The sequence below is a fragment of the Argopecten irradians genome, chromosome 3 (assembly GCF_041381155.1).
Source record: "Argopecten irradians isolate NY chromosome 3, Ai_NY, whole genome shotgun sequence".
NCBI lineage: Eukaryota > Metazoa > Mollusca > Bivalvia > Pectinida > Pectinidae > Argopecten > Argopecten irradians.
This window is the reverse complement of record NC_091136.1, coordinates 174,968-200,598: the sequence shown is the minus strand read 5'-3', so window position 1 is coordinate 200,598 and position 25,631 is coordinate 174,968. Positions and strand designations below refer to the sequence as shown.

The 25,631-nt window shown below is 29.8% G+C and overlaps 1 protein-coding gene and 1 long non-coding RNA gene across 2 annotated transcripts; both read right to left on the bottom strand.

The window, feature by feature from the left end:
- Nucleotides 1-8,883: 8,883 nt before the first annotated feature.
- LOC138319859 (uncharacterized) lies at nucleotides 8,884-11,339 on the bottom strand. Its single transcript, XR_011208029.1, has 3 exons — nucleotides 11,256-11,339; nucleotides 9,896-9,983; nucleotides 8,884-8,975 (listed from the first exon to the last, which is right to left on the bottom strand). It is a non-coding gene; the product is annotated as an uncharacterized lncRNA (long non-coding RNA).
- Nucleotides 11,340-12,382: 1,043 nt separating this feature from the next.
- On the bottom strand, nucleotides 12,383-25,442 carry LOC138320172 (ankyrin repeat and SOCS box protein 3-like). Its single transcript, XM_069263218.1, has 9 exons — nucleotides 25,401-25,442; nucleotides 24,842-24,925; nucleotides 23,485-23,568; nucleotides 22,130-22,213; nucleotides 19,419-19,502; nucleotides 16,708-16,791; nucleotides 15,345-15,428; nucleotides 13,981-14,064; nucleotides 12,383-12,705 (listed from the first exon to the last, which is right to left on the bottom strand). The coding sequence occupies exons 1-9, from the start codon at nucleotides 25,440-25,442 to the stop codon at nucleotides 12,562-12,564; spliced, it is 774 nt and encodes a 257-aa protein (XP_069119319.1). The 3' UTR covers nucleotides 12,383-12,561.
- Between the last annotated feature and the right edge of the window lie 189 nt (nucleotides 25,443-25,631).

Sequence of the window (25,631 nt, the reverse complement as noted above, 5' to 3'; positions counted from 1 at the left end):
GAAACCAGAAGGGAAGGTCTACCTTAAGTGATGCCATTAATAACGTCATAATGTTTTATATTAAATCCTTGCCGTAAATTATTGTATTACAACTAATGGTGATATCATTTGCTGTCCAAGATGTCTTTAATTTGTGAAATTATGATTTTTCATGAAAAAGTTACAATAGTCGGGATATGTTTTCTCAAACTACCTGTACTATTTTCCATGGTAATATCTACTTTATTTTCTTGTGGAGATTACATCCACCGAAGCTGACATTGAATACATAATCAAACATTCATGGTTATTCTTCATCTTCAGATGTTATATTGTTGTGAATTGTATATGATGTTTTTATTTAGAACCATTGATTCAACAGTTTGGTGATAATATCTCATTGGGATTGATTGGAAACATGCTATTTCAAACATCTGCATTGATCCTTTTCCAAACACAATTCGAAACAATTATGATCATAAATAATGAACTATGACACTTTAAGGGAAATTAGTACGCAATCATATAAGCCAATCACAGACAAACTATGCAACTGAATACTACTCTAGGAGGAAAGCATCAGTAAAATAATGGCATATATTTTAACAGTATATAAGTCAAATTGGTTTTGAAGATAATAACTACATGTATGCTAAATATCTTGCATATAAAATCCAATAAAAGACATATTGATACAGTTTTATGGATAGAAAATTTGGCATATTTATCGGAATCACAATAAATCACGATAAGAGAGTTAAAGTTTGGTGTTATCAGTCCGCACCCATATAAGCCATTCACAGGCACAGTTTTAATAGTCAGGGTATGTTTACTAAATCTTATGATAACATAATTGAAGTAATGGCATCGTCTATTACAAAGTTGAATTATTTATATTATGATCCAATACCAATCTTAAGGGATTGCTACTGTATGAATCAATTATGCAGTAAAACAATGGCATAATATTGTAACAGTATATGAATAAAAAATGTTTTAAAGATTAAAACCTACTTTTAATATGTTGGAAATTCATTCCAATTAAAAGGAAATATAAAAACAATTTATGGGAAACTAACGTTTGGCATATTTATTTGAATTGCTAGAAATTTGCACAAAGGCACGATAAGAGTGGTTTATATTTTATATAACAAGAAAGTAATCAGTTTACAGCAATATCGTGAAAATTAACCTGAATAGTCGTCAAATTTAAAGATTCAAATTATAAATTTAAATTACTTACCCCAAATAAGGGTATGCCTCCCTTACTTCAATGCGCACATTGTACCTGGTTTCGGTAATGTCCCCCTATTTCAGCAGCTCGTTCTAAGGGGTCGTCGGTCCTGATGTAAAGAGGATAAGTATATGAGTAATATAAAAGACAAGTTTGATTACATTCAGCAGCATATGTAACGTTACAATATTTTTGTGTAAATGTGAACTTCAATCAGTCGTTTCCACTATTTTTTATTTGATCCTAGCAGTTTCATTCTAATACCATGCTGGACGTAAAACGATCTGTCTATCTATCTGGAAGAGTTCCATTTGTGACAATTACATATGTTTCTAAGAAACTGATGTCCCAAAATTAATTGTTAGTAAAATCCTAGTAACATGGAAATCCATAGAATTTTAGTGTGTTTGTATTAATAGAGGTGTAGTTGTTAAGACATGTACGTTTTTATATGCCGCAAAAAACAAACACCTTTAAATTTCACAAGGTATTGTGAATTTAAATCACTATGTATGAGTAACGTTCATCAGGATATTAGTTCAATAAATTTGCCTTTTAATGACCGTCTTTAACACTCTGTGAGTAATTTAATTGCGAAAAATATTTCAAACTTGTATGTATTTGCTGTAAAAACAAAAACAATTTTTGTGTGTTTTTGTGTAACAATAAGAGGTTTATTTATCTAGCCCAACCAATTCCCTTCCTATTACGCAGTGTCCATCATAACAATAAATTATTTATTTATACGACAAAACTTTAGAAGCTGTGTAAATCTAATGTAAAAACTCAATATATCATCATTTAAGTGATGTCATTCATGACGTCATAATGGTTTTACATTGTTAACAAATCCGATGGCTGTGTTGAACGATTGTTATTGACAACTAAAGAAGTTAATTAATTTGCTATCCCTAATTGTCTTGAAATATGGAAATTATCATATTTCATAAATAGGTTAAAATAGTGTTAATGAAGGAATAATGTATTTCTGAAACTGACTATCACCGCTGTAACTAATTTCCGCATAGCTATATCAACTTTCAATTTCCTTGATCTTGAATACACTATCCACAAAGATGAGACATTGAATACATATATCACTTACATATTAAGGGTTATGTTGTCAATCTTCAGATGTTATCGCTGTTGTGACATTTCATATTAAGGTTTGTTATTGTAGGCACCATTAAAACTCAACAGTTTGGTTATAATATCTCATTAAAAATGGTATGGAAATTGAATACATCGTAATTCAATCAGCTGAAGTAAACCAAATTCCAAACACAATTCGAAAATTTGAGGTGATTCATAGTAATAAACAATGATACGTTTATGTGGATATCATTACGCAATCAATACCAAGTCACAGACAGAAGTATTAAATAGTATCAGGAGTAGTTTTACACCAATTATGATATAGCATTACTTAAAAACGATTAGGTGCTATAGCAATTGCTTGTTATAAACATCACAATCTGGAAATTATCAACATAATGATTAAATAAATAAAGTGCCAATGCTCGAGTGCTAAGTAAAGTAGGAAAGAAACAGTTTAAATCATGGCAGTATATTGTGTAACGAGTATTTATTAATCAAAATGTGGTTTATTTAATAGATAAACTCACTCCATAATACTCTAAATTAACTGTGAGATATATAAGCTCCAATAAAAGAAATGTATGGATGAGTAGATTAATGTGGATCGAAAAATTATGGCATAATTTAATTCAGTGACTCGCAAAATATTCGCTAAAACCACACGTATAAGGATAGTTAAGAGTTGTTTGTTGGTCATCCCCCCCCCCCCCCCCCCCCCCCCAAAACAACCATATAAGTCCAATCACATGTATATTATTAAAAGTCATGGACTGTGTTAACTACAACTATGATAAACAAAATTGTGAAACGTTTAAGGAATGAAATTGTCTGTTACAAAAGTTATAATTAATTGCATTATGATTAATACCTAATCTATAAAGGTATTGCTACTCAATGAGAGTAAAGCATGCAGTAAAACAAATGGCCCAAATTATGTGTAGACAATATTAAGAATAAAAATGGTTTTAAAGTGTTTAAAACATAGCCACTCATTGTAGTTGGACAATTCCGATCCAAATAAAATCAATGTTAACAAAAATTTATAGAAATAGAGGGGACGTTTAGCATAAGTTTAAACGACTCGCTTAAAATTTCGCGAAAGCACGTAGAGATTAGTAATGGCTAACATTTTTATTGATTGAGGAATCAATCAGTATAGCACGACAATCTGTTTTGGGTGGAAGGAGGGAGATTATCTGACAAGTCAAATAAACTTTATAAAAAAAAACAAACTTTTCTCCTACTAAAAATAGCTACCTATTTCCAGGAGAGCGTTGACTATTTATGGTATGACCAATAGTCAGCTGCTCAACCAAAAGTTCAACCTGTGTAAACAAAGGCTGTGTATTTGATTAACCAAGTGGTTTTAACATATTCCCAATTTGATGGTTTCATATGATAAGTTAATAAAGTAACTCAATCTCAATACATACATTTTAATAGTCCTGAATTATCATACATCCAGCTTAAAAAACCAGACTCTCATGTAACCGAGAAATTTACATTCTGACTAATACTAATTTTATAATGGATGTGTTAACTATCGACATTTCTGGTGCTGATTTCTCATCAATAGAGCGCTGATACTTGGAAGACATATTCAAACGATAAACAAGTAATGGTTGATTATTCATATTCATATGTGATGTGGCTTTATGTCTATATGATGTTATTTAGCAACAATGATTCAATAGTTTGATGATGATATCTGGTTGTGATTGATTGGAACATGATATTTCAATCAGCTGTATTGATCATATTCTAAACACAATTCGAAAAATTTTTGTCAACAAAAATATTGAACTATGACACTTTGTGGGGTTATCAGTACGTAATCATATAAGCCAATCACAGGCAAATTTTAAATAGTCAGGGTTTACCAAATATGATTATAAGCATACTTAAAACGTAAGGCTATAAAATTGCTTGTTACACACAAAGTGTGAATTATTTACAATTATAATTAAAAAAATGCCAATGGAATGCTACTATAGGAGGAAAGCATAATTTAAACAATGTTGTATATTGTGAACGGTTTATGAATCAAAATGGTTTTAAAGATTAAAAACTACATAAAAATACGCTAGTTATCTTGGAATATAAATTTTCAATATAGAAATGTTCATATAAGGTTATGGATAGTGCATTCTGCATCGTTATTCGAATCGCAAAAAAATCCCAAAATCACGATATGAGAGTAACAGTTTATTGATCGTCAAATAATAAGTACAATACCTACAATCTGGTAACTATCTGAATGTCAAATAAATTCAAGAATACTTACCCATTTATTAGGATCGGCCTCCTTCTCAAGGAGAAGTTTGACTATTTCGGTATGTCCGTTTTCAGCTGCTCTTCCTAAGGGGTTTCCCTGTGTAAAGGGTTTGTATTGTTTATTGAAGACACATTTACATACAATTATTTGACGTTTTATTATGTGTAAATGTAACTCAATCTCGGTTCCTCTATTTAACTTGTTGGAATTTCAATAATGCAGCTGACGAAATGGTTTATCTATCAGAAGTTTCATTCTGACTATTTACTATTTCCCAATGGTTATTATCAACTTCTTTTACTTGTGCTGATTACATCCACAGAGGCCTGATGTTGAAGACATATTCAGACATATATGGTTATTCTTCATCTTCAGATGTTATGCTGTAGTGAATTTCATATGATGTTGTTATTTAGCACCATTGATTCAACAGTTTGGTGATAATATCTCCTTGGGATTGATTGGAAACATGTTATTTCAATTAGCTGTATATTAATCATATTCCAAACATAATTCGAAAATATTTGTCAACATAATAATTGAAACTATGACACTTTTGGGGTTATCAGTACGCAATCATATACGCCAATATCCATAGGCAACATCAATTTAGGAAACATAGTCAGGGTTTACCAAATTTACGATGTATAATAACATACTTTAAAACCGCCTTGGGAAGGCTATAAAAATTGCAATTGCTTGTTACTACACACAAGTTGAATTATTTACATTTCCTGATTAATAAATAATGCCAATAAGAAATGCTACTAGTATAGGCAGGAAAGCATAATTTAAACAATGTTGTATATGTGAACGGTTTATGAATCAAAATGGTTTTTAAAGATTAAAAACTACTTCAAAATACGCTAGTTATCTTGGATATTAATTTCAATATAGAAATGTTTCATATAATGTTATGGATAGTGCATTCTGCTATCGTTATTCGAATCGCAAAAAATGCAAAATCACGATAAGAGAGTAACAGTTTATTGATCGTCAAATAATAACTACAATACCTACAATCTGGTAACTATCTGAATGTCAAATAAAATCAAGAATACTTACCTTTTTATTAGGATCGGCCTCCTTCTCAAGGAGAAGTTTGACTATTTCGGTATGTCCGTTTTCAGCTGCACTTTCTAAGGGAGTATCTCTGTGTAAAGGGTTTGTCTATTGTTTTATTGTAAGGACACATTTACATAGCACATCGACATTATGACGTTTTATTATGTGTAAAATGTATCTCAATCTCGGTTCCTCTATTTTAACTTGTCTGAATTTCAATATTCCAGCTTGACGAAATGGTTATATCTATCAAGAAGTTTCTATCTCTGACTATTACTATTTCCATGGTTATATCAACTTCATTTTTCTCTGTGCTGATAAGTACATCATTACAGAGGCTGATATTGAAGACATATTCAGATATATATGGTTATTTAAAACAAAAAAAAAAAAAATTTCATCTTCAGATGTTATATGCTGAGTGGAATTCACTATATGATGTTGTTATTTAGCACCATGTGATTCAACAGTTTTGGTGATAATATCTCCTTGGGATTGATTTGGAAACATGTTATTTCAGATTCAGCTGATATTTATCATATTCCCAAACATAATTCGAAAAATTAGTTCTAACGTAATAATGAACTATGACACTTTTTGGGTTATCAGTACGCAATCATATAATGCCAATCACAGACAAAGTTTTAGTATAGTCCACGGTACTTACCCAAAAATTCTACGAATATAGCATATCTAAAACGTAGAGGCTATAAAATTGCTTGTTACACAGTCAAAGTTGAATTATTTTACATTCTGATTGCTAATTAACAATTGCCACAATGAAATGCTACTATAAGGAGGTAAAGCATAAGTTTAAAACAATGTGTGTATATTGTGAATCGGTTTATAATGGATCAAAATGGTTTGAATAAGATTAAAAACTACATAAAAAATAACGCTAGTTATCTCTTGATAAAAATTTCAATATAGGAAATGAGTTCATATAAGGTTATGGATAGATAGCATTCTGCATCAATATATTCGAATCGCAAAAAAAAATGTCAAAATCACGATAAGGAATGAGTAATGCAGTTTATGTTGATCGTCAAATAATAACTACAATACCTACAATCTGGTAACTATCTGAATGTCAAATAAAATCAGGAATACTTACCAAATTTTCAGGATCGGCCTTCTTCTCAAGGACAAGTTTGACTATTTCGGTATGTCCGTTTTTCAGCTGCTCTTTCCTAAGAGATTTCCTGTGTAAAGTGTGTTTGTATTGTTTATTGAAAGTGACACATTTACAAACAAACATTTGGACTTTTATTTTATGGGTTAAATGTATCTCAATCATCGTTGTCCTCTATATTTTAACTTAGTCTGGAATTTCAAATAATCTAATCAGCTGACGAAATAAGTTTATCATATCGTGAGATTTTTTCCAAAAAAACAAAACACAATAAACATTCTATTCTATTATTTTAATTCATGTGATATATCAGCTTATTTTTCTTGTTGCTGATTACATCAATTAGAGGCTGATATTGAAGACATATTCAGATATATATGGTTATTTTTTTTCATCTTTCAGATGTGTATTGATGTAGCTTTATTTCTATTATGATGTTGTTATTTTAGCCACATTGATTCAACAGTTTGGTTGATAATATCTCCTTGGGATTTAAGATTTGTAAACATGTACGCATTTCAATCAGCAGACTGTATTTATCATATTCCAAACATAATTCGAAAATAAATGTCAACGTAATAATGAACTATATGACACTTTTGGAACATTTGGTACATCAGTACGCAATCATATATCATTATACCAATCATAGGCAAAGTTTAGATAGTCAATACACTTTTGTTTTTACCAAATTACGATTATAACATACTTAAAACGCAAGGCTATAAAATTGCTTGTTACACACAAAGTTGAATTATTTACATTCTGATTAATAACAATGCCAATGGAATGCTACTATAGGAGGAAAGCATAATTTAAACAATGTTGTATATTGTGAACGGTTAATGAATCAAAATGGTCTTAAAGATTAAAAACTACATTAAAAATACGCAAGTTATCTTGGATATCAATTTCAATATAGAAATGTTCATATAAGGTTATGGATAGTGCATTCTGCATCGTTATTCGAATCGCAAAAAAATCCCAAAATCACGATATGAGAGTAACAGTTTTTTTGATCGTCAAATAATAACTATATTACCTACAATCTGGTAACTACCTGAATGTCAAATAAATTCAAGAATACTTACCCATTTATTAGGATCGGCCTCCTTCTCAAGGAGAAGTTTGACTATTTCGGTATGTCCGTTTTCAGCTGCTCTTCCTAAGGGGTTTCCCTGTGTAAAGGGTTTGTATTGTTTATTGAAGACACATTTACATAAAAACATTTTACGTTTTATTATGTGTAAATGTATCTCAATCTCGGTTCCTCTATTTTACTTGTCTGAATTTCAATAATCCAGCTGACGAAATGGTTTATCTATCAAGAAGTTTTTCATTCTGACTAGTTACTATTTTCACATGGTAATATCAACTTCTTTTTCTTGTTCTGATTACATCCAACAGAGGCTGATATGTTGAAGACATATTCAGACATATATGGTTATTCTTCATCTTCAGATGTTATGCTGTCGTGAATTTCATATGATGTTGTTATTTAGCACCATTGATTCAACAGTTTGGTGATAATATCTCCTTGGGATTGATTGGAAACATGTTATTTCAATCAGCTGTATTTATCATATTCCAAACATAATTCGAAAAATTGTCAACATAATAATGAACTATGATACTTTTGTGGTTATCAGTACGCAATCATATAAGCCAATCACAGACAAAATTTAACAGTCATGGTATTTTTTAGCAATTTTTATAGCATATTTAAAAACGTTAGTCTATACAATTGATTGTTACACACAAAGTGGAATTATTTACACTATGGCTAAAAAAATGCCAATGGAATGCTAGTATAGGAGGCAAGCATCAGTTAAACCAATGCATATATTGTGAACAGTTTATGAATTAAAATGGTTTTAAAGATTAAAAAACTACATAAAAATACGCTAGTTATCTTGGATATAAATTTCAATATAGAAATGTTCATATAAGGTTATGAATAGTAACATTCTGCATCGTTATTCGAATCGCAAAAAAATGCAAAATCACGATAAGTGAGTAAACAGTTTGTTGATCGTCAAATAATAACTACAATACCTACAATTTGGTAACTATTTGAATGTCAAATAAAATCAAGAATACTTACCCAATTTATTAGGATCGGCCTCCTTCTCAAGGAGAAGTTTGACTATTTCGGTATGTCCGTTTTCAGCTGCTCTTCCTAAGGGGTTTCCCTGTGTAAAGGGTTTGTATTGTTTATTGAAGACACATTTACATACAAACATTTGACGTTTTATTATGGGTAAATGTATCTCAATCTCGGTTCCTCTATTTTACTTGTCTGAATTTCAATAATCCAGCTGACGAAATGGTTTATCTATCAAGAAGTTTCATTGTGACTATTACTATTTTCCATGGTAATATCAACTTCGTTTTCTTGTGCTGATTACATCCACAGTCCACAGAGGCTGATATTGAAGACATATTTGGTTATTCTTCATCTTCAGATGTTATGCTGTCGTGAATTTCATATGATGTTGTTATTTAGCACCATTGATTCAGCAGTTTAGGTGATAATATCTCCTTGGGATTGATTGGAAACATGTTATTTCAATCATAGCTGTATTTATCATATTTTCAAACATAATTCGAAAAAATTGTCAACGTAATAATGAACTATGACACTTTTGGGGTTATCAGTACGCAATCATATAAGCCAATCACAGACAAAGTTTAATAGTCATGGTATTTTTTACCAATTATTATAGCATACTTAAAACGTCAGGCTATAGCATTGCTTGTTACACACAAAGTGGAATTATTTACATTATTATTTTAAAAAAAATGCCAATGGAATGCTACTATAGGAGGAAAGCATAATTTAAACAATGTTGTATATTGTGAACGGTTTATGAATCAAAATGGTTTTAAAGATTAAAAACTACATAAAAATACGCTAGTTATCTTGGATATAAATTTCAATATAGAAATGTTCATATAAGGTTATGCATACAGCATTCTGCATATTTATTCGAATCGCAAAAAATCCCAAAATCACGATAAGAGAGTAACAGTTTATTGATCGTCAAATAATAAGTACAATACCTACAATCTGGTAACTATTTGAATGTCAAATAAAATCAAGAATACTTACCCAATTATTAGGATCGGCCTCCTTCTCAAGGAGAAAGTTTGACTATTTCGGTATGTCCGTTTTCAGCTGCTCTTCCTAAGGGGTTTCCCTGTGTAAAGGGTTTGTATTGTTTATTGAAGACACATTTACATACAAACATTTGACGTTTTAATATGTGTAAATGTATCTCAATCTCGGTTCCTCTATTTTAATTGTCTGAATTTCAATAATCCAGCTGACGAAACAGTTAATCTATCGAGAAGTTTTATTCTGACTATAACTGTTTTCCACGGTTATATGAACTTCATTTTCTTGTGCTGATTACATCATTAGAGGCTGATATTGAAGACATATTCAGATATATATAGGTTATTTTTTTCATCTTCAGATGTGATAGCTGTAGTGAATTTCATATGATGTTGTTATTTAGCACCATTGATTCAACAGTTTGGTGATAATATCTCCTTGGGATTGATTGGAAACATGTTATTTCAATCAGCTGTATTTATCATATTCCAAACATAATTCGAAAAAGATTGTCAACGTAATAATGAACTATGACACTTTTGGGGTTATCAGTACGCAATCATATAAGCCAAATCACAGGCAAAGTTTAATAGTCATGGTATTTTTTAGAAATTATTATAGCATACTTAAAAACGTTAGGCTATACAATTGCTTGTTACACCACAAAGTGGAATTATTTACATTATAATTAAAAAATGCCAATGGAATGCTAGTATAGGAGGAAAGCATCAGTTAAACCATGGCATATATTGTGAACAGTTTATGAATCAAAATGGTTTTAAAGATAAACTATTACATATACGCTAAATATCTTGGATATAAGCTCTAATAAAAGAAATGTTGATAAAAATTTATTCATAGAAAATTTAGCATATTTATTCGAATCGCAAAAAATTCGCAAAATCACGATAAGAGAGTAAAAGTTTAGTGTTATCAGTCCGCAATCATATAAACCAATCACAGGCAAAGTTTAAATAGTCAGGGTATATTTACTAAATCTTATGATAACATAATTGAAACGTTAAGTAATGAAATTTTTAAATTATGATTAATATCAATCTTAATGGATTGCTACTATATGAATAAAGCATGCAGTAAACAATGGCATAATGTTGGAACAGTATATGAATCAAAATGTTTTAAAGATTAAAACCTACCGTAATGTGTTGGAAAATCATTCCAATTAAAGATTTTTAACATCAATTGATGGAAATAACGATTGACATATTTATTCGAATCGCTTAAAATCCGGAAAGAACGATAAGAAGGATACTTTTTATTTATCGAGAAATAATCAGTATACACACATTCTGTTAATTATCTGAATGTCAAATAAAATCATTAAAATACGTACCCTATTAGGATCTGATCCCTTCTCCAGGAGAACTTTGACTATTTCGATATGTCCTTTTTCAGCAGCTCTGTAAGGGGTATCCCTGTGTAAAGTGGTTTGTAGTGTTTATTCAAGACACATTTACATACACACATTTGACGTTTTAATATGTGTAAATGTAACTCAATCTCGGTTCCTCTATTTTAATTGTCTGAATTTCAATAATCAATCTGACGAAACAGTTTAATCTATCGAGAAGTTTTATTCTGACTATAACTGTTTCTGACGGTTATATGAACTTCATTTTCTTGTGCTGATTACATCAATAGAGGCTGATATTGAAGACATATTCAGATATATATGGTTATTTTTTCATCTTCAGATGTGATGTGGCTTTATCTCTATATGATGTTGTTATTTAGCACCATTGATTCAACAGTTTGGTGATAATATCTCCTTGAGATTGATTGGAAACATGTTATTTCAATCAACTGCATGATCATATATCGAACATAATTCGAAAAAAATTTCAACATAATAATAAACTATGACACTTTGGAGGTTATCAGTACGCAATCATATAAGCCAATCACAGACAAAGTTTAATAGTCAGGGTATTTTTTACCAATTATTATAGCATACTTAAAACGTTAGGCTATACAATTGCTTGTTACACACAAAGTGGAATTATTTACATTATGATTAAAAAAATGCCAATGGAATGCTAGTATAGGAGGAAAGCATCAGTTAAACCATGGCATATATTGTGAACAGTTTATGAATCAAAATGGTTTTAAAGATAAACTATTACATATACGCTAAATATCTTGGATATAAGCTCTAATAAAAGAAATGTTGATATAAATTTATGGATAGAAAATTTAGCATATTTATTCGAATCGCAAAAATTCGCAAAATCACGATAAGAGAGTAAAAGTTTGGTGTTATCAGTCCGCAATCATATAAACCAATCACAGGCAAAGTTTAAATAGTCAGGGTATATTTACTAAATCTTATGATAACATAATTGAAACGTTAAGTAATGAAATTTTTAAATTATGATTAATAGCAATCTTATTAATAACAATCTTAATGGATTGCTACTATATGAATAAAGCATGCAGTAAACAATGGCATAATGTTGGAACAGTATATGAATCAAAATGTTTTAAAGATTAAATCCTACCTGTAATGTGTTGGAAAATCATTCCAACTAAAAGATTTTTTAACATCAATTGATTGAAATAACGATTGACATATTTATTCGAATCGCTTAAAATCCGCGAAAGAACGATAAGAGAGATACTTTTTATTTATCGAGAAATAATCAGTATACACACATTCTGTAAATTATCTGAATGTCAAATAAAATCATAAAAATACGTACCCTATTAGGATCTGATCCCTTCTCCAGGAGAACTTTGACTATTTCGATATGTCCTTTTTCAGCAGCTCTGTCTAAGGGGTATCCCTGTGTAAAGTGTTTGTAGTGTTTATTCAAGACACATTTACATACACACATTTGACGTTTTAATATGTGTAAATGTAACTCAATCTCGGTTCCTCTATTTTAATTGTCTGAATTTCAATAATCCAGCTGACGAAACAGTTAATCTATCGAGAAGTTTTTTTCTGACTATAACTGTTTTCCACGGTTATATGAACTTCATTTTCTTGTGCTGATTACATCAATAGAGGCTGATATTGAAGACATATTCAGATATATATGGTTATTTTTTCATCTTCAGATGTGATGTGGCTTTATCTCTATATGATGTTGTTATTTAGCACCATTGATTCAACAGTTTGGTGATAATATCTCCTTGGGATTGATTGGAAACATGTTATTTTCAATCAGCTGTATTTTATCATATTCCAAACATAATTCGAAAAATTTGTCAACGTAATAATGAACTATGACACTTTTGGGATTATTAGTACGCAATCATATAAGCCAATCACAGACAAAATTTAATAGTCATGGTATTTTTTACCAATTATTATGGCATACTTAAAACGTTAGGCTATACAATTGCTTGTTACACACTAAGTGGAATTATTTACATTATGATTAAAAAATGCCAATGGAATGCTAGTATAGGAGGAAAGCATCAGTTAAACCATGGCATATATTGTGAACAGTTTATGAATTAAAATGGTTTTAAAGATAAACTATTACATATACGCTTAATATATTGGATATAAGCTCTAATAAAAGAAATGTTGATATAAATTATAATTTATGGATAGAAAATTTAGCATATTTATTCGAATCGCAAAAATTCGCAAAATCACGATAAGAGAGTAAAAGTTTAGTGTTATCAGTCCGCAATCATATAAACCAATCACAGGCAAAGTTTAAATAGTCAGGGTATATTTACTAAATCTTATGATAACATAATTGAAACGTTAAGTAATGAAATTTTTTAAATTATGATTAATATCAATCTTAATGGATTGCTACTATATGAATAAAGCATGCAGTAAACAACCGTATAATGTTGAAACAGTATATGAATCAAAATGTTTTAAAGATTAAAATCTACCTGTAATGTGTTGGAAATTCATTCCAATTAAAAGAAACTTTTAACATCAATTGATGGAAATAACGATTGACATATTTATTCGAATCGCTTAAAATCCGCGAAAGAACGATAAGAAGGATACTTTTTATTTATCGAGAAATAATCAGTATACACAGTTTGTTAATTATCTAAATGTCAAATAAAATCATTAAAATACGTACCCTATTAGGATCTGATCCCTGCTCAAGGAGAACTTTGACTATTTCGATATGTCCTTTTTTAGCAGCTCTGTCTAAGGGGTATTCCTGTGTAAATGGTTTGTAGTGTTTATTCAAGACACATTTACATACACACATTTGACGTTTTAATATGTGTAAATGTAACTCAATCTCGGTTCCTCTATTTCAATTTTCTGAATTTCAATAATCCAGCTGACGAAACAGTTAATCTATCGGGAAGATTAATTCTGACTATAACTGTTTTCCACGGTTATATGAACTTCATTTTCTTCTGCTGATTACATCATTAGAGGCTGATATTGAAGACATATTCAGATATATATGGTTATTTTTTTCATCTTCAGATGTGATGTGGCTTTATGTGTATATGGTGTTGTTATTTAGCACCATTGATTTAACAGTTTGGTGATAATATCTCCTTGGGATTGATTGGAAACATTTTATTTCAATCAGCTGTATTTCTCATATTCCAAACATAATTCGAAAAAATTGTCAACGTAATAATGAACTATGACACTTTTGGGATTATCAGTACGCAATCATATAAGCCAATCACAGATAAAGTTTAATAGTCAGGGGATTTTTTAAGCAATTATTATGCATACTTAAAACGTTAGGCTATACAATTGCTTGTTACACACAAAGTGGAAGTTATTTACATTATGATTAAAAAATGCCAATGGAATGCTACTATAGGAGGAAAGCATCAGGTTAAACCATGGCATATATTGTGAACAGTTTATGAATCCAAATGGTTTTAAAGATAAACTTATTACATTTACGCTAAATATCTTGGATATAAGCTCTAATAAAAGAAATGTTGATATCAATTAAATTTATGGATAGAAAATTTTAGCATATTTATTCCAATCGCGAAAATACGCAAAATCACGATAAGAGAGTAAAAGTTTAGTGTTATCAGTCCGCAATCATATAAACTAATCACAGGCAAATTTTAAATAGTCAGGGTATATTTACTAAATCTTAGGATAACTTAATTGAAACGTTAAGTAATGATATTTTTAAATCATGATTAATATCAATCTTAATGGATTGCTACGATATGAATAAAGCATGCAGTAAACAATGGCATAATGTTGGAACAATATATGAATCAAAATGTTTTAAAGATTAAAATCCTACCTGTAATGTGTTGGAAATTAATTCCAATTAAAATTAAATTTTTAACATCAATTGATGGAAATAACGATTGGCATATTTATTCGAATCGATTAAAATCCTTGAAAGAACGATAAGAGAGATACCTTTTATTTATCGAGAAATAATCAGTATACACACAATCTGTTAATTATATGAATGTCAATTAAAATCATAAAAATACGTACCCTATTAGGATCTGATCCCTTCTCCAGGAGAACTTTGACTATTTCGATATGTCCTTTATCAGCAGCTCTTCCTAATGGGTCTCCCTGTGTAAATGGTTTGTAGTGTTTATTCAAGACACATTTACATACACACATTTGACGTTTTAATATGTGTAAATGTAACTCAATCTCGGTTCCTCTATTTTACTTTTCTGAATTTCAATAATCCAGCTGACGAAACAGTTAATCTATCGAGAAGTTTTTTTCTGACTATAACTGTTTCTGACGGTTATATGAACTTCATTTCCTTGTGCTGATTACATCAATAGAGGCTGATATTGAAGACATATTCAGATTTATATGGTTATTTTTTCATCTTCAGATGTCATGTGGCTTTATGTGTATATGGTGTTGTTATTTAGCACCATTGATTCATCAGTTTGGTGATAATATCTCCTTGGGATTGATTGGAAACATGTTATTTCAATCAGCTGTATTTCTCATATTCCAAACATAATTCGAAAAAAATTTGTCAACGTAATAATGAAACTATGACACTTTTGGGGTTATCAGTACGCAATCATATAAGCCAATCACAGATAAAGTTTAATAGTCAGGGGATTTTTTAAGCAATTATTAAAGCATACTTAAAACGTTAGGCTATACAATTGCTTGTTACACACAAAGTGGAAGTATTTACATTATGATTAAAAAAATGCCAATGGAATGCTACTATAGGAGGAAAGCATCAGGTAAACCATGGCATATATTGTGAACAGTTTATGAATCCAAATGGTTTTAAAGATAAACTATTACATTTACGCTAAATATCTTGGATATAAGCTCTAATAAAAGAAATGTTGATATCAATTAAATTTATGGATAGAAATTTTAGCATATTTATTCCAATCGCGAAAATACGCAAAATCACGATAAGAGAGTAAAAGTTTAGTGTTATCAGTCCGCAATCATATAAACTAATCACAGGCAAATTTTAAATAGTCAGGGGTATATTTACTAAATCTTAGGATAACTTAATTGAAACGTTAAGTAATGAAATTTTTTAAATTATGATTAATATCAATCTTAATGGATTGCTACGATATGAATAAAGCATGCAGTAAACAATGGCATAATGTTGGAACAATATATGAATCAAAATGTTTTAAAGATAAAAATCTACCTGTGATGTGCTTGAAACAAATTCCAATTAAAATAAATTTTAACATCAATTGATGGAAATAACGATTGGCATATTTATCTGAATCGATTAAAGTCCTTGAAAGAACGATAAGGGAGATACCTTTTATTTATCGAGAAATAATCAGTATACACACAATCTGTTAATTATATGAATGTCAATTAAAATCATAAAAATACGTACCCTATTAGGATCTGATCCCTTCTCCAGGAGAACTTTGACTATTTCGATATGTCCTTTATCAGCAGCTCTTCCTAATGGGTCTCCCTGTGTAAATGGTTTGTAGTGTTTATTCAAGACACATTTACATACACACATTTGACGTTTTAATATGTGTAAATGTAACTCAATCTCGGTTCCTCTATTTTAATTTTCTGAATTTCAATAATCCAGCTGACGAAACAGTTAATCTATCGAGAAGTTTTTTTCTGACTATAACTGTTTTCCACGGTTATATGAACTTCATTTCCTTGTGCTGATTACATCATTAGCGGCTGATATTGAAGACATATTCAGATATATATGGTTATTTTTTCATCTTCAGATGTCATGTGGCTTTATGTGTATATGATGTTGTTATTTAGCACCATTGATTCATCAGTTTGGTGATAATATCTCCTTGGGATTGATTGGAAACATTTTATTTCAATCAGCTGTATTTCTCATATTCCAAACATAATTCGAAAAAATTGTCAACGTAATAATGAACTATGACACTTTTGGGATTATCAGTACGCAATCATATAAGCCAATCACAGATAAAGTTTAATAGTCAGGGGATTTTTTAAGCAATTATTAAAGCATACTTAAAACGTTAGGCTATACAATTGCTTGTTACACACAAAGTGGAAGTATTTACATTATGATTAAAAAACGCCAATGGAATGCTACTATAGGAGGAAAGCATCAGGTAAACCATGGCATATATTGTGAACAGTTTATGAATCCAAATGGTTTTAAAGATAAATTATTACATTTACGCTAAATATCTTGGATATAAGCTCTAATAAAAGAAATGTTGATATCAATTAAATTTATGGATAGAAATTTTAGCATATTTATTCCAATCGCGAAAATACGCAAAATCACGATAAGAGAGTAAAAGTTTAGTGTTATCAGTCCGCAATCATATAAACTAATCACAGGCAAATTTTAAATAGTCAGGGTATATTTACTAAATCTTAGGATAACTTAATTGAAACGTTAAGTAATGATATTTTTAAATCATGATTAATATCAATCTTAATGGATTGCTACGATATGAATAAAGCATGCAGTAAACAATGGCATAATGTTGGAACAATATATGAATCAAAATGTTTTAAAGATTAAAATCTACCTGTAATGTGTTGGAAATTCATTCCAATTAAAAGAAATTTTAACATCAATTGATGGAAATAACGATTGGCATATTTATTTGAATCGATTAAAATCCTTGAAAGAACGATAAGGGAGATACCTTTTATTTATCGAGAAATAATCAGTATACACACAATCTGTTAATTATCTGAATGTCAAATAAAACTAAAAAAAATACTTACCCTATTAGGATTTGCACCCTTCTCAGGAGAACTTTGACTATTTCGATATGTCCTTCTTCAGCAGCTCCGCTTAAGGGTCTCCCTGTGTAAATGGTTTGTAGTGTTTATTCAAGACACATTTACATACACACATTTGACGTTTTAATATGTGTAAATGTAACTCAATCTCGGTTCCTCTATTTTAATTGTCTGAATTTCAATAATCAATCTGACGAAACGGTTTATCTATCGAGAAGTTTTATTCTGACTATAACTGTTTCTGACGGTTATATGAACTTCATTTTCTTGTGCTGATTACATCAATAGAGGCTGATATTGAAGACATGTTCAGATGTATCAGGTTATTTTTTCATCTTCAGATGTGATGTGTCTTTATCTCTATATATGATGTTGTTATTTAGAACCATTGATTCAACCGTTTGGTGATAATCTCTCCTTGGGATTGATTGGAAACATGCTATTTCAATCAGCTGTATTTATCATATTCCAAACATAATTCCAAAAATTTGTCAACGTAATAATGAACTATGACACTTTTGGGGTTATCAGTACGCAATCATGTAAGCCAAACACAGGCAAAGTTTAATAGTCATGGTATTTTTTAACCAATTATTATGGCATACTTAAAACGTTAGGCTATACAATTGCTTGTTACACACAAGTGGAATTATTTACATTATGATTAAAAAAATGCCAATGGAATGCTACTATAGGAGGAAAGCATCAGTAAACCATGGCATATATTGTGAACAGTTTATGAATCAAAATGGTTTTAAAGATAAACTATTACATATACGCTTAATATCTTGGATATAAGCTCTAATAAAAGAAATGTTGATATAAAATTGATGGATAGAAAATTTAGCATATTTATTCGAATCGCAAAAAATTCGCAAAATCACGATAAGAGAGTAAAAGTTTAGTGTTATCAGTCCGCAATCATATAAACCAATCACAGGCAAAGTTTAAATAGTCAGGGGATATTTACTAAATCTTATGATAACATAATCGAAACGTTAAGTAATGAATTTTTTAAATTATTATTAATAACAATCTTAATGGATTGCTACTATATGAATAAAGCATGCAGTAAACAATGGCATAATGTTGGAACAGTATATGAATCAAAATGTTTTAAAGATTAAATCCTACCTGTAATGTGTTTGAAATTCATTCCAATTAAAAGAAACGTTAACATCAATTGATTGAAATAACGATTGACATATTTATTCGAATCGCTTAAAATCCGCGAAAGAACGATAAGAAAGATACTTTTTATTTTTCGAGAAATAATCAGTATACACACAATCTGTTAATTATCTGAATGTCAAATAAAATCATTAAAATACGTACCCTATTAGGATCTGATCCCTTCTCCAGGAGAACTTTGACTATTTCGGTATGTCCTTTTTCAGCAGCTCTGTCTAAGGGGTCTCCCTGTGTAAAGTGTTTTTGTATTGTTTATTGAAGACACATTTACATACACACATTTGACGTTTTAATATGTGTAAATGTAACTCAATCTCGGTTCCTCTATTTTAATTGTCTGAATTACAAAAATCCAGCTGACGAAACGGTTTATCTATCGAGAAGTTTCATTCTGACTATAACTTTTTCTGACGGTTATATGAACTTCATTTTCTTGTGCTGATTACATCAATAGAGGCTGATATTGAAGACATATTCAGATATATATGGTTATTTTTTCATCTTCAGATGTTATGTGGCTTTATGTGTATATGATGTTGTTATTTAGCACCATTGATTCAACAGTTTGGTGATAATATCTCCTTGGGATTGATTGGAAACATGTTATTTCAATCAGCTGTATTTATCATATTCCAAACATAATTCGAAAAATTTGTCAACGTAATAATGAACTATGACACTTTTGGGGTTATCAGAACGCAATCATATAAGCCAATCACAGACAAAGTTTAATAGTCTTGGCATTTTTTACCAATTATTATAGCATACTTAAAACGTTAGGCTATAACATTGCTTGTTACACACAAAGTGGAATTATTTACATTATGATTAAAAAAATGCCAATGGAATGCTACTATAGGAGGAAAGCATCAGTTAAACAATGGCATATATTGTGAACAGTTTATGAATTAAAATGGTTTTAAAGATAAACTATTACATATACGCTAAATATCTTGGATATAAGCTCTAATAAAAGAAATGTTGTTATAAATTTTATGGATAGAAAATTTAGCATATTTATTCGAATCGCAAAAATTCGCAAAATCACGATAAGAGAGTAAAAGTTTGCATTTGGTGTTATCAGTCCGCAATCATATAAACCGATCACAGGCAAAGTTTAAATAGTCAGGGTATATTTACTAAATCTTAGGATAACATAATTGAAACGTTAAGTAATGAATTTTTTAAACTATGATTAATATCAATCTTAATGGATTGCTACTATATGAATAAAGCATGCAGTAAACAATGGCATAATGTTGGAACAGTATATGAATCAAAATGTTTTAAAGATTAAAACCTACCTGTAATGTGTTGGAAATTCATTCCAATTAAAAGAATTTTGAACATCAATTGATGGAAATAACGATTGGCATATTTATTCGAATCGCTTAAAATCCGTGAAAGAACGATAAGGGAGATACTTTTTATTTATCGAGAAATAATCAGTATACACAGTTTGTTAAATATCTAAATGTCAAATAAAATCATTAAAATACGTACCCTATTAGGATCTGATCCCTTCTCAGGAGAACTTTGACTATTTCGATATGTCCTTTTTCAGCAGCTCTGTCTAAGGGGTCTCCCTGTGTAAATGGTTTGTAGTGTTTATTCAAGACACATTTACATACACACATTTGACGTTTTAATATGTGTAAATGTAACTCAATCTCGGTTCCTCTATTTTAATTGTCTGAATTTCAATAATCAATCTGACGAAACAGTTTATCTATCGAGAAGTTTTATTCTGACTATAACTGTTTCTGACGGTTATATGAACTTCATTTTCTTGTGCTGATTACATCAATAGAGGCTGATATTGAAGACATGTTCAGATATATAAGGTTATTTTTTTTCATCTTCAGATGTGATGTGGCTTTATCTCTATATATGATGTTGTTATTTAGCACCATTGATTCAACAGTTTGGTGATAATATCTCCTTGGGATTGATTGGAAACATGTTATTTCAATCAGCTGTATTTATCATATTCCAAACATAATTCGAAAAATTTGTCAACGTAATAATGAACTATGACACTTTTGGGGTTATCAGTACGCAATCATGTAAGCCAAACACAGGCAAAGTTTAATAGTCATGGTATTTTTTACCAATTATTATGGCATACTTAAAACGTTAGGCTATACAATTGCTTGTTACACACTAAGTGGAATTATTTACATTATGATTAAAAAATGCCAATGGAATGCTAGTATAGGAGGAAAGCATCAGTTAAACCATGGCATATATTGTGAACAGTTTATGAATCAAAATGGTTTTAAAGATAAACTATTACATATACGCTTAATATCTTGGATATAAGCTCTAATAAAAGAAATGTTGATATAAATTGATGGATAGAAAATTTAGCATATTTATTCGAATCGCAAAAATTCGCAAAATCACGATAAGAGAGTAAAAGTTTAGTGTTATCAGTCCGCAATCATATAAACCAATCACAGGCAAAGTTTAAATAGTCAGGGTATATTTACTAAATCTTATGATAACATAATTGAAACGTTAAGTAATGAAATTTTTAAATTATGATTAATAACAATCTTAATGGATTGCTACTATATGAATAAAGCATGCAGTAAACAATGGCATAATGTTGGAACAGTATATGAATCAAAATGTTTTAAAGATTAAAACCTACCTGTAATGTGTTGGAAATTCATTCCAATTAAAAGAAACTTTAACATCAATTGATGGAAATAACGATTGACATATTTATTCGAATCGCTTAAAATCCGCGAAAGAACGATAAGAGAGATACTTTTTATTTATCGAGAAATAATCAGTATACACAGTTTGTTAAATATCTGAATGTCAAATAAAATCATTAAAATACGTACCCTATTAGGATCTGATCCCTTCTCCAGGAGAACTTTGACTATTTCGATATGTCCTTTTTCAGCAGCTCTGTCTAAGGGGTATCCCTGTGTAAAGTGTTTGTAGTGATTATTCAAAACACATTTACATACACACATTTGACGTTTTAATATGTGAAAATGTAACTCAATCTCGGTTCCTCTATTTCAATTGTCTGAATTTCAATAATCAATCTGACGAAACGGTTTATCTATCGAGAAGTTTTATTCTGACTATAACTGTTTCTGACGGTTATATGAACTTCATTTTCTTGTGCTGATTACATCAATAGAGGCTGATATTGAAGACATATTCAGATATATATAGTTATTTTTTCATCTTCAGATGTGATGTGGCTTTATCTCTATATGATGTTGTTATTTAGCACCATTGATTCAACAGTTTGGTGATAATATCTCCTTGGGATTGATTGGAAACATGTTATTTCAATCAGCTGTATTTATCATATTCCAAACATAATTCGAAAAATTTGTCAACGTAATAATGAACTATGACACTTTTGGGGTTATCAGTACGCAATCATGTAAGCCAAACACAGGCAAAGTTTAATAGTCATGGTATTTTTAACCAATTATTATGGCATACTTAAAACGTTAGGCTATACAATTGCTTGTTACACACAAAGTGGAATTATTTACATTATGATTAAAAAAATGCCAATGGAATGCTAGTATAGGAGGAAAGCATCAGTTAAACCATGGCATATATTGTGAACAGTTTATGAATCAAAATGGTTTTAAAGATAAACTATTACATATACGCTTAATATCTTGGATATAAGCTCTAATAAAAGAAATGTTGATATAAATTTATGGATAGAAAATTTAGCATATTTATTCGAATCGCAAAAATTCGCAAAATCACGATAAGAGAGTAAAAGTTTAGGTGTTATCAGTCCGCAATCATATAAACCAATCACAGGCAAAGTTTAAATAGTCAGGGTATATTTACTAAATCTTATGATAACATAATTGAAACGTTAAGTAATGAAATTTTTAAATTATAATTAATTTCAATCTTAATGGATTGCTACTATATGAATAAAGCATGCAGTAAACAATGGCATAATGTTGGAACAGTATATGAATCAAAATGTTTTAAAGATTAAATCCTACCTGTAATGTGTTGGAAAATTCATTCCAATAAAAGAAACTTTTTAACATCAATTGATTGAAATAACGATTGACATATTTATTCGAATCGCTTAAAATCCGCGAAAGAACGATAAGAGAGATACTTTTTATTTATCGAGAAATAATCAGTATACACAGTTTGTTAATTATCTGAATGTCAAATAAAATCATTAAAAAATACGTACCCTATTAGGATCTGATCCCTGCTCAAGGAGAACTTTGACTATTTCGATATGTCCTTTTTCAGCAGCTCTGTCTAAGGGGTATCCCTGTGTAAAGTGTTTGTAGTGATTATTCAAGACACATTTACATACACACATTTGACGTTTTAATATGTGTAAATGTAACTCAATCTCGGTTCCTCTATTTTAATTGTCTCAATTTCAATAATCAATCTGACGAAACGGTTTATCTATCGAGAAGTTTTATTCTGACTATAACTGTTTCTGACGGTTATATGAACTTTTTCTTGAGCTGATTACATCAATAGAGGCTGATATTGAAGACATGTTCAGATATATAAGGTTATTTTTTTCATCTTCAGATGTGATGTGGCTTTATCTCTATATATGATGTTGTTATTTAGCACCATTGATTCAACAGTTTTAAGTGATTATATCTCCTTGGGATTGATTGGAAACATGTTATTTCAATCAGCTGTATTTATCATATTCCAAACATAATTCGAAAAATTTGTCAACGTAATAATGAACTATGACACTTTTGGGGTTATCAGTACGCAATCATGTAAGCCAAACACAGGCAAAGTTTAATAGTCATGGTATTTTTTACCAATTATTATGGCATACTTAAAAGGTTTGTCTATACAATTGCTTGTTACACACAAAGTGGAATTATTTACATTATGATTAAAAAATGCCAATGGAATGCTAGTATAGGAGGAAAGCATCAGTTAAACACAAAGTGGCATTATATTGTGAACAGTTTATGAATCAAAATGGTTTTAAAGATGAACTATTACATATACGCTTAATATCTTGGATATAAGCTCTAATAAAAGAAATGTTGATATAAATTGATGGATAGAAAATTGAGCATATTTATTCTAATCGCAAAAATTCGCAAAATCACAATAAGAGAGTAAAAGTTTGGTGTTATCAGTAAGCAATCATATAAACCAATCACGATAAAGTTTAAAAAGTCATAGTATATTAACTAAATCTTATGATTACATAATTGAAAAGTTAAGTAATGAAATTTTTAAATTATGATTAATAGCAATCTTAATGGATTGCTACTATATGAATAAAGCATGCAGTAAACAACCGTATAATGTTGGAAACAGTATATGAATCAAAATGTTTTAAAGATTAAAATCCTACCTGTAATGTGTTTGGAAATTCATTCCAATTAAAAGAAACTTAACATCAATTGATGGAAATAACGATTGACATATTTATTCGAATCGCTTAAAATCCGCGAAAGAACGATAAGAGAGATACTTTTTATTTTTCGAGAAATGATCAGTATACACAGTTTGTTAAATATCTAAATGTCAAATAAAATCATTAAAATACGTACCCTATTAGGATCTGATCCCTTCTCCAGGAGAACTTTGACTATTTCGATATGTCCTTTTTTAGCAGCTCTGTCTAAGGGGTATCCCTGTGTAAAGTGTTTTTGTAGTGATTATTCAAAAAACATTTACATACACACATTTGACGTTTTAATATGTGTAAATGTAACTCAATCTCGGTTCCTCTATTTTAATTGTCTGAATTTCAATAATCAATCTGACGAAACGGTTTATCTATCGAGAAGTTTTATTCTGACTATAACTGTTTCTGAACGGTTATATGACATTCATTTTTCTTGTGCTGATTACATCAATAGAGGCTGATAATTGAAGACATATTCAGATATATATTAGTTATTTTTTCATCTTCAGATGTGATGTGGCTTTAATTTTATATGATGTTGTTATTTAGCACCATTGATTCAACAGTTTGGTGATAATATCTCCTTGGGATTGATTGGAAACATGTTATTTCAATCAGCTGTATTTATCATATTCCAAACATAATTCGAAAAATTTGTCAACATAATAATGAACTATGACACTTTTGTGGGTTATCAGTACGCAATCATGTAAGCCAAAACACAGGCAAAGTTTAATAGTCATGGTATTTTTTACCAATTATTATGGCATACTTAAAACGTTAGGCTATACAATTGCTTGTTACACAAAAGTGGAATTATTTACATCATGATTAAAAAAAATGCAAATGGAAAGCTAGTATAGGAGGAAAGCATCAGTTAAAACCATGGCATTATATTGTGAACAGTTTATGAATCAAAATGGTTTTAAAGA

Excerpts from the sequence above, each read along its gene's own strand:
- LOC138320172 (XM_069263218.1), bottom strand. The coding sequence starts at position 25,442 with ATGACTATTAAACTTTGCCTGTGTTTTGGCTTACATGATTGC. Across the intron at positions 22,214-23,484 it reads AGGGATCAGATCCTAATAGG|GGATACCCCTTAGACAGAGC; the intron begins GTACGTATTTTT and ends CACTTTACACAG. Across the intron at positions 19,503-22,129 it reads AGGGATCAGATCCTAATAGG|GGAGACCCCTTAGACAGAGC; the intron begins GTACGTATTTTA and ends CACTTTACACAG.